A 10,376-nucleotide genomic window follows, 5' to 3' on the forward strand; every position below is an offset into this window, starting at 1 on the left:
ATTTTATTTATTTATTTGAGAGAGAGAGAATGAGAGACAGAGAGCACGAGAGGGAAGAGGGTCAGAGGGAGAAGCAAACTCCCCGCTGAGCAGGGAGCCCGCTGCGGGACTCGATCCCGGGACTCCAGGATCATGACCTGAGCCGAAGGCAGACGCTTAACCACCTGAGCCACCCAGGCACCCCAGTTTCCACTTCTGAAAAGTAAGAAGGCTGGTGTAGATCATCCTTAGGGTCTCCTCCTGGATAAAAATTCTGTAAGGCTACACAAAGGAGTGGTTAAGAGTTTTAGCTTTGGAGTTGGACAAACCTGCATTTGGATCCCAGCTGGTGTTCATGAGCTGTGTCCCTGGGCAAGTTACTTTACTTCTCTGAGCCCAGGGTACGAATGTCAAGATTAAGTATGGTAATTATACCAAGTGTTTAGCTCAGGGCCCGGCACTTGGTGAGTGCTCAATAAATAGTGGTGACGATGTGGATGGTGACCCTAGTTACCAAAATAGCCACACCACAAGGCAGAAGGTAGTTTCTTTTTTCTTTTTTTTTTTTTTAAGGTTTTTATTTATTTATTTGAGAGAGAGAGAGAGACACACAGCGAGAGAGGGAACACAAGCAGGGGGAGTGGGAGAGGGAGAAGCAGACTTCCTGCCGAGCGGGGACCCCGATGCAGGGCTCCATCCCAGGATCCCAGGATCGTGACCTGAGCCGAAGGCAGACGCTCGATGCCTGAGCCACCCAGGTGCCCCCAGAAGGTAGTTTCAACAACAACCTAAGTGCCATGGGTGTTTGGAAGGAGCTGACTCACTCGGGGGCAGGGCCAGGGGTCAGTTCTCCAGTGGGATTGAGAAAGCACAATTCCAAGGGTGGACCACAGGATGCTGGGGATAAGGGCTGGGGGCCTGGTGCACCTCCCACAGCCCCTCCTCCAACCTTCCCCGGGCATGTGAGCCTGAGTCCTGGCCACTCCGCTCTGCTGGGGAAGGGGGGGCGGGCCAGGGGGGGTGCTGGCAACAAAGGGGACAGCTGAGTCCTTGGCTGACCTAACTTCTGGGTGAACCTCTGCCTTTTTGTTGTGACACTCTGAACCCCAGACATGGTCAGTCCTCCAGCCGCCTGTGCCTCCTGGCCCCATGAAAAGGGTGAACTGTAAGAAGCCGGAAAGAAAAATGTTTAAAAGGCCGTAGATGCGGGGCGCCTGGGTGGCTCAGTTGGTTGAGCGACTGCCTTCGGCTCAGGTCATGATCCCGGAGTCCCGGGATCGAGTCCCACATCGGGCTCCCTGCTCGGCGGGGAGTCTGCTCCTCCCTCTGACCCTCTTCCCTCTCGTGCTCTCTATCTCTCATTCTCTCTCTCTCAAATAAATAAATAAAATCTTTAAAAAAAAAAAAAAAAAAGACCGTAGATGCTTCCCTGACCTTGTCTGAGGGTACGTCAGTGTTTTTCTTTTCTTCTTCTCTTGCTCCCCTTCCTTTTTTTCTTGGGATTCCTATTTTTATGCAGCAGGTTCGGGGCCCCTCTGAGTGTGGAGGCTTTCCTGGTCAGGAAGTCTTCCAGGAAAGTCACTTCCAAGTTGCTCTGCTCCTGGGAGGCCCTGGTTGATGTTTGCTGAGTGCATGAGTGACTTGCAGCTCGGGCCCCAGAGGTCCGGCTGCTCTTCTCTTGCTCTGGCTGTGAGGTGCAGGACACAGAGGCCGGCCCTCTCCTTGTTTTTAGTCCATTTTCTTCCTGCGCCGCTTCCTGGGGCTGCCTGTGGGTGAGGGGCTCCTCGGGCCTCACCCCGAACCCTCCCCTCTCTGTGCTGGCACCCTCTCTGGCCCCCTGACCCACCCGTGCCTCCACCCTCCTCTCTCTCCTTTCTCGGGAGCTGCAGATCATTTCTTCCCAGATCTTGACCCGAATGACTGTGGCCCATTCAGTTCCACGAGCGCAAAGCCGAGGCTTTCTCCCACCCTCACTCCACGTTCTTCCCCGCACAGATGAGTGTCTCACTGTCCATTCCATGCCCAGGGATCAGCCAGAGCCCCCCCAAGGCTGGCGGTTTTCCTGCGCTCTGCTCTTTGCCACCCTCCAGACTGCTGCCTCCCAAAGGGTGGCCCTGCCTCCTGTCCTCCTGCATCCTCCCACTCCCGGCTGCCTGCCGAGACCCCAGCTGGCCATCAGGGAATCCTCGAAATAACCTGCTCAAGTCGCTGTTCCTCTGCTCAGCAGCTTGTAACACTCTCCGCTGCTTTTGGGATAAGTGGAAACCCCTTGGCCTGGCAGACACAGTGCTTCCTGGTTCCTCCTCTGCTGACCTCTCCAGGCTCCCTGCCCCAAGCTCCCAGGCTCTCTCCCGCAGCCCCCTGCTTCCCAGCCTCCTTGACGTTCCTGCTGGCTCTCAGGGGCATTGCCCCTGTCACATCTCTGAACCATTGCCCTGCTGTATCTTCTGCCCAGAGCGCTGACTTCCCTATCATCTCTCTGGCAGACACAGTCATATCTCAGGAACCATTCAAATGCCCGCTCGTCTGGGAGGCCTTCCAGATCCCTCCAGGCCCCTGTGGGTTCCCTCAGCGACTTGTCCTTTGCCTTTCACAACATCTATCACACTGAATTATAATTACTTATTGACATGTTCCTTTTCCCCTCCGGACGGAATGCTGCTTGGTGGCAGAGGTCTTTTACCCTTTTCTTTCCTGACTGTCTGGAGCATAGCAGGTGCTCAGTAAATATTGGTTATTGCAAATGTCCATCCATCACGTGTCTGGATCAGAATGTGGTTTTCAAGTTTTGATTTTGCTGCTTTCTGCGGAGAGTTCATGTGCTGACAAGGCAGGCAGATGGACTGGTGCCTGTTGAGTTACAAGCTCTGGAGTCAAATCCAGGTCCTGGGCTTGGCTTTACCGTGTATTAGCTGTGTGCTAAGTGACTGACCTCTGCAAGCCTGAAAAATGGTAATGGTAGCCTTTGCCCAGTCGAGCGGTTGTGAGGGTTAGTGGGGAGGTCAGCCAGGTGCTAGTGAGTATTTGAGAAAGGACAGCGAGTGTTATTGTCCGGTTTCAAAAGGAAGAGATGCCGGGGAAGTGTCTCCTGAGGTTGAGTCTGGAGGCCCGTGTTTCAGTCCCAGCTCGGCCTCTGCACACCTGTGGGACCCTAGGTCAGCCACAATCCCTCTCTGGCGTCTGTGGTGGGAGCAGGTGGCCTCCGAGGGCCCCAAAGGTCTGACCTGCTGCTGCCCTGTGGGCCCCAACGAGGATGTCCTGGAGGGCGAGATGTGTGAGGGCAGCAAAGAGTGCTCAGTGTCCAGCAGAGGGCCCTGCCCAGCCCCTGGCCAGCCGGTGGGAGGGAGCAGCTCGAGTCTACTGGAGCAGGCTGGTGATGCCAGACGCCTGACTGGAGGCAGACCAAGCGGCCCGCTGCCTCTCTCTGGTCAGCCCGGCGCTCGGGTCCCTCGCCCTCACCTGCTCTTCGGGGAGGCGTCCGGCCATGCAGCGGCTGTGGCCACTGGCCGTCTCTCTTGCCGTGCTATTGGTTGCGGGGCTGAGCAGAGTCTCTGGGGGTGCCGCCCTGCCCGCGGGCCGGCACAGGGCCGAGGCCCAGGAGCAGCAGAGCCGGTCCAAGAGAGGCACCGAGGATGAGGAGGCCAAGGGGGTGCAGCAGTATGAGCCCGAGGAGTGGGCCGAGTACCCCCGGCCCATCCACCCTGCTGACCTGCAGCCCTCCAAGCCCTTGGTGGCCACCAGCCCCAACCCAGACAAGGATGGGGGCACAGCCAGCAGCGGCCAGGAGCCTCGGGGCAATCTGACAGGGACGCCGGGCCAGAGGCTGCAGATTCAGAACCCCCTGTACCCGGTGACTGACAGCTCCTACAGAGCTTATGCCATCATGCTCCTGGCCCTGGTGGTGTTTGCCGTGGGCATCGTGGGAAACCTGTCGGTCATGTGCATCGTGTGGCACAGCTACTACCTGAAGAGTGCCTGGAACTCCATCCTGGCCAGCTTGGCCCTCTGGGATTTTCTGGTTCTCTTTTTCTGCCTCCCCGTGGTCATCTTCAATGAGCTCACCAAGCAGAGGTTGCTGGGCGATGCCTCTTGCCGGGCTGTGCCCTTCATGGAGGTGAGTGTGCGTCCTGCCGGAGCTCGGCTCTGGGCTGTCCGATGTGGGCTCTGTGGGTGTGCAGGACCCCAGAGGCCTGGAGCTCTGTCTCGCTTCTCCTCCCGTTTAGGCAAGGAGACAAGTGCTGCATTGATTCCTGGTGGCTCTCAGGTAAACGCAGCCAGCTAAGGGGAGTGGGGAGGTGGGCAGGAGCTCTGGGGGCCAGCCCCAGCCCGGTCTCTTGCTTCCGGAGCAGCCTCAAGGCCAATCTCTCCCCCTTTCTCTTTGCTCTGAGCCGTCCCCTCCCCTGCCTTAACCCCCCTCCATTTGTCCGCCCAGGAAATCGCTCTTTCCGCAGTATGTCTCCTTTTCTCCCTCTTTGCCGCTGCCCTGCCCTTCTTTACTTCTGAATATCCCGCTTCTCCAAGCAGTGTATGAAGGGAGATCCCAGTTTCCTGCAGTGCACCCCAAAATCAAGTCAGTGTTCACTCCCCATGAGTGAACTGGCAAACGCCAGAAAGAAAGTCCCTTCCTTACTGTGATGGTCGTTGCTCTCTGAAAGCGTGCTGGAACCCAGGGGTGAGGGGCTCAGTAACAGTTCTGTCTCTGACACACTGGGTATCACTGGGCGGGTGATGCCCCCTGTCCAGTTTGCTTAGCTCCCAACCATGGGGTAGACCAGATGGCCCCTCTGGCAGGTTTCTTCTGTAGTTCTGAAGTAAATGGCCATCCTTACCTCTGGGGACTTCCACCTTAAGATAGGTTCATGGGTGATGACGGAGGTGTAGATCATATACAGACAGCTTAAATCAAAACATTACAAAAATATACCAATCTTTGTGCATTTAGGCAAGATCCAACAAGGCCAGCCACTGTGTCTGTACAGGAGCACAAAATAAGCCAGCAGCCTTTTAAACTTTGGCTACATCGAGGGGAGTGGGTACTCCCGAGGACGGGCGTGACTGGCCTCCCCATGAAGGCTGCTGCTCTTCCAGATGCGTGGAGGATGCTGTATGCCATGGGTGACATGCCCGGGATGGAGAAGGAATCAGGATCAGGCATCTGGGCCCTATTCCCAACTCTGTCCCCAGTTCCCCATATATTAGTGATGATTTCATATTTGGACAGCCTGAGGCTCAGCAGTTGGTGCAGCCCTTCGTGTCCTTCCCAACCGAGGGAGACCACCTAACCGGAGCCCAAAGGTACTCAAACCTCAAAGAAGATCCTGCAACTGGGGCTAGCCTTGGCATCTTAGTTATCCTGTAGGGTGCAGAGCCCAGGCGCCCCGTGAGAGGCCAGACACAAGGACGAGGTTAGGAACTGGGCTTTGCCCCTCACTAGCTGAGTGACCTAAGTAAGTGACCTAACCTGTCTATACCTCAGCTTTGCCCTCTGTAACTTGGGGATAATAATAATAAAAACCATCTGAATGAATTCTTGAAGGATTAAATGGGTAATATCTACCAAGTCCTTAGCATTAAAATAATTCAGTAAGGGGGCGCCTGGGTGGCTCAGTCATTAAACATCTGCCTTCGGCTCAGGTCATGATCCCAGGGTCCGGGGATGGGGCCCCGCATCGGGCTCCCTGCTCCGCGGGAAGCCTGCTTCTCCCTCTCCCACTCCCCCACTGTGTTTGCTCTCTCGCTGTGTCTCTCTCTGTCAAATAAATAAATACAATCTTTAAAAAATAAAATAAATAAAATAAAATAATTCAGTAAGTATTGGGTTTTGCCAGGAAAGGGTCTAAGAACAGGAGAGGAGGGGGCCAGACATATGGGAACTCTTGTCTGCACGGAAGCCTGGCCGTGCCTGACTATGGGTCTCAACATACCTAATACCCAGGCTGTGGCCTCCATCCTCCTAGGTTACTGGCTCCACACCTCCTAGAGGATGGAGATGGTCATGAGCTGGTAGAGCCCCCCACTTCAGGCTAGGTGATGGAGCCTGAGTTAAAATACCCTGCTCTGGAACCCTTTTATAGGGAGGATCCCAGGACAGACCCCAGGAGGGAGCAGGAGAAGGCAACTTGGAATTTGTTTTTTTTTTTTTTTTGGTTTTGTCCAAGCCCCAAAGGCTGCTCATCCGCAGGGCTCCCCTGCCAAGGGAGGGGCACGGGTTCTCACAAAGATCACTTGGGGGCAGTGCTAATGAGCCAGGGATTGTGTTCCCCTGGCCAGAAGAGGGAAGAATTTGGACAGAAGTGGGGATCTGAGCACAATCCCTGAGTGTGGTCAAACATCACCCGACAGCTTGGGAGGGTTCTTTTCTTCCTCTCTTCTCTCTGGCACTTTCTTCCCCTGCTGCTCTGGCTTCTTTCTCTTGGCTCCCGGGGTGATTTTCCTCAGTGCTCAATGAATAGCATCCGGGAGGCTGGGTACAGGCTGTTTTGGTGGGGGGCTGCTTCCCCACACAGCCAGGCCCTGGGCTTTTCTGGTTAGGATGGGGAGAGTGAGTGTGTGTGTGTGTGTGTGTGTGTGTGTGTGTGTATCTCAGCCATGTTTCGAAAACCTTTCACCTGATGCACATAATGGGATGTGGGAATGGAAGGACCTGCAAAGACCCAGAACTTCTATGTCTTTGTCTTGATGCTTCATTTAAGATGATTTTTCCCAAAGTCTCAGAGAGCACGAGGGTCTGTGGGACCCAGGCCATTCATTCCCTCGCCCAAGAGGCAAAGAAGCAAGGTGGAAAGAGTCAGACCGGTCTGCACGTGGACTTCAACTCTGCCATTGACCTAGTCACTTGCCCTGCCTGAACTAGTTTCTTCCTGTGTGGGATGGTTGGCTGCAAGGATTTGGTGACAAGGTGCGAAGTGCCTGATGCCTGACGTGTGAGAAATGCTCACTAAATGTCATTCCTATCATTTCTACACTTGCCACTCAGCTCCCCGTCTAGGCTGGAGACCAGGCACCCTCCCCCCACCACCCAGCCCCCACCCCCACCACCGGGCCCTCTGGGTTTGACCACATGCTCCTCTCCTCCACGCCTTTGCCCACAGGTCTCCTCACTGGGAGTCACCACCTTCAGCCTCTGTGCCCTGGGCATCGACCGCTTCCATGTGGCCACCAGCACCCTGCCCAAGGTGAGGCCCATTGAGCGGTGCCAATCCATCCTGGCCAAGCTGGCCGTCATCTGGGTGGGCTCCATGATCCTGGCCGTGCCCGAGCTCTTGCTGTGGCAGCTGTCGCAGGAGCCTTCCCCCACCACGGGCACCCTGGACTCATGCATCATGAAACCTTCGGCCAGCCTGCCCGAGTCGCTCTACTCGCTGGTGATGACCTACCAGAACGCCCGCATGTGGTGGTACTTCGGCTGCTACTTCTGCCTGCCCATCCTCTTCACCGTCACCTGCCAGCTGGTGACGTGGCGGGTGCGGGGCCCTCCGGGGAGGAAGCCCGAGTGCCGGGCTGACAAGCACGAGCAGTGTGAGAGCCAGCTCAATAGCACGGTGGTGGGCCTGACGGTGGTCTACGCCCTCTGCACCCTCCCCGAGAACGTCTGCAACGTCGTGGTGGCCTACCTCTCCACGGAGCTGACTCGCCAGACCCTAGACCTCCTCGGCCTCATCAACCAGTTCTCCACCTTCTCCAAGGGGGCCATCACGCCCGTGCTCCTCCTGTGCACCTGCAGGCCACTGGGCCAGGCCTTCCTGGGCTGCTGCTGCTGCTGCTGGGGGGGATGTGGCAGTGCCTCGGATGCACGCGCCTCAGACGCCAAGCTCAAGGCCGCCGCGCCCTCCTCCATCTACTTCCACAAGCCCAGGGAGTCGCCCCCGCTCCTGCCCCTGGGCACGCCTTGCTGAGGCCAGGCTCCAGCCTGGGGGAGGCACGGGGGCAGGGGCACGGAGGGGCAGGGAGGGTGTCCCCCCTCCCCCCGCAGCCTGGGTCTGGTGTTTCTGCCCCCATAGGTCTCGCTTCTCTGCCGTCTTGCTCTCTAGTGATGGACTTGGTTCCTCCTGCCGGGGTTTGGGTTCAGGCACGGCAAAGCCCCCTCCCCCAGCAGGACCTTCCCTGTCACTCTGTGGGGCCTTTCAGCCCTGGGCTCTCAACTGGCGGGTGGTGATGCTTCCGGGTCCTTAGAACTGCCTAGAAACCCTCAGTCTCTGCCCCCCTCCCCCCACCCCTCCAGCCGGGAGCCAGAACTTCACCTGTCTCTGTCTTGGAATCTGCTATACTTTAGTTGGGCCCTCTCTAAGTATCGTCTCCCTGACACTCATCCATCCTAGAATAGAGGGTCCTTTGGGGGCCAGCCCTACCTGGCTCTTCTCTGGACCAGATCTTCCCTAGCCTTGGACACCTCCTCCTCCTCCTGGCAACTCCCCTCCTTCCAGAGGATTTCTCTCTCCTTCCTCTTCCTTCTTTGACATATCCTGGGTTGCCCTGTCCCCACCTCCCTTGGTGGGTCCCCCTCTGTAGCAGGCCCTTCTTCAAAAACAATAAACTAGGTAGAACTATCCCTGTGCCCACTGGAGTTTCTTGTGCCACACCCTGACGGTGCCCAGATGCACCTGGCCCTTCTCCAGGACAGGTGGGACCCTAGGGGGATTCGTTCTGGCCCCCTTTGGCCCTTTCTGGCCTGTGGCGGATATCCTGCCCAGCCCTACAGCCCTATGGCTTTTGAGGGGCAGAGTGGTGGGAGGGCTTGGGAAGTGGAGACTAAGTCTTCCTCCTGACATGAGCCCGAGCATCCTTGAGAAGTCAAAAGGCTGCAAACTTCTCTCTTTTGGAGCCCCCACCTCTGCTCCTCACTCTCCACAAAGCCCCCATTTTAGAGAAGCCAGCAGCCTTCCCTCCGTGAGCCCTGGGGGTTCCAGCCCCTCTGACTCTGAGAGAGCTGCTCTTGTTCAGTTTCTTAGAACAGACTGTTTTGCCTGTAGACGGCCCAGCTGCCTGTTGCCCGTCTGCCCCCATCCTGCCCTCACCACACCCCCTTCCTGGCAGCCAGAGCTCCATCCTGTGCCCCCAGAGACCCTTACCCTTGAGCTCCTCCTGCTGGTCCTGCCCCCATATCCCACTTCCACCGGGTCCCCCTCTGGGGCCCTTCCAAAGGCCCCCTTAACCCTGTTTGGGCCCAGAGAAGCCGGCCCGAGGTCAACCAGAAGGGACACCTTGGCCTAAGCCACAAATCACTCCCTGCCTCCTAAGCCCAGCTTCCTTCAGAACCACCCTTCCCCATCCAAAGTGCAGCTCTGGGTCCCACCGGCAACTTCTGGCTGCCAGGTCTACCTTAGAACCTCTACAGGGGGCCTTGGAAGGGTCCCAGGGACCCGGGATGATGAGGGACAGTGGTTGCTGAGTGCACTGGGCCCCATTCTCCTCTGTCCACCCCACCCACACCCCTTGGCCTCAGCCCGGCCCCGGACCCAAGCCCCCTTCCCCCGCCCCTTGGGGATCTTAATGGCCTTGTTCTCTCTTCCTGGCACCCACCCCCAGGACGGGTGACTCCAAGAGAGAGGGAGGCCGTTGCTAAGTGATGAGGCCGCCATGCGCACACTCTTTGTGCTGGGGAATGACACCCACCCATCTCTCAGCAGACCTGTTGCCACAGCGACCGAAGCCCTCAGCTTTGTCTGTAGAAACTTAAGATGGGTGGGTGGGGGGCAGGTTGGAGAGGGGGCCAAAGGCAGGCTTGAGGCACTGAGGTTACCAGAGCCATTTCTCCCACACACACCCCCCAACTTCCTCTCTACCCCCACTCCCACCCCCAGTCCTAGACTCACCAGGAGCTTCCTATGGGATGTAGGGAGGGGGCCCGGGGTGAACTGAGGTAAGGTCTGGCTCCGGGAGAGGGCTGAGGATGGAAGGCTGGGGAAAGGGGAGGGGAGAGCCTCAGCATCCTGTTTGGGAGGACTTTTCCAGAGGGCACCCCTCCACACACACACACCCCTGCCTCTCCCTCCTGCTGGTTGGCCAGCTCAGAGCTGAAGGGAGGTGGGGGGATGGTGTCTCCGGGGCCCTGCCACCACCTCTGCCTCCCACGCCTGCCAACGTGAATGGCTTGCAAGATTAGTCAGCAGGCCAGCAGGGCCTTGGGAAAGAGCCACTGTCCCTCCAGCCTGGGCCAGCTGGGGGAACAATGTGGCATTTGTTGCTTAGGGGTCCCAGGCTTGGGATGGGGGTGCAGGTTGGCACAGTGGTGGGCGGTGGATTTGAGCTGGGATGCTCAGAGGCAGCGCAGACATTCTCCCTCCCCCCAGGGCGGACTTCAGACCAGCCCTCAGGCCCTGATGCGGGGGTGGGGGGGGAGGGCAACCCACTGAGCCTCCCCCCTCCGTTGGGAGTGCGGAGCTGGGAGTGCGGAGCAG

The 10,376-nt window shown here is 57.7% G+C and overlaps 1 protein-coding gene across 1 annotated transcript; it reads left to right on the plus strand.

Annotated features, from left to right (window-relative positions):
• Positions 1-3,332: 3,332 nt before the first annotated feature.
• GPR37L1 (G protein-coupled receptor 37 like 1) lies at positions 3,333-8,542 on the plus strand. The gene is made up of 2 exons (XM_025855035.2): positions 3,333-4,093; positions 7,071-8,542. The coding sequence occupies exons 1-2, from the start codon at positions 3,464-3,466 to the stop codon at positions 7,872-7,874; spliced, it is 1,434 nt and encodes a 477-aa protein (XP_025710820.1). The 5' UTR covers positions 3,333-3,463; the 3' UTR covers positions 7,875-8,542.
• Positions 8,543-10,376: the final 1,834 nt, after the last annotated feature.

This window comes from Callorhinus ursinus, unplaced genomic scaffold (assembly GCF_003265705.2).
Source record: "Callorhinus ursinus isolate GAN/ISIS: 27379988/994484 unplaced genomic scaffold, GSC_fseal_2.0 scaffold57, whole genome shotgun sequence".
NCBI classification, from domain to species: Eukaryota; Metazoa; Chordata; class Mammalia; order Carnivora; family Otariidae; genus Callorhinus; species Callorhinus ursinus.

Coding starts and splice junctions, on each gene's coding strand:
- GPR37L1 (XM_025855035.2), top strand. CDS start 3,464: ATGCAGCGGCTGTGGCCACTGGCCGTCTCTCTTGCCGTGCTATTGGTT. Junction 4,094..7,070: donor GGGCTGTGCCCTTCATGGAG/GTGAGTGTGCGT, acceptor CTTTGCCCACAG/GTCTCCTCACTGGGAGTCAC.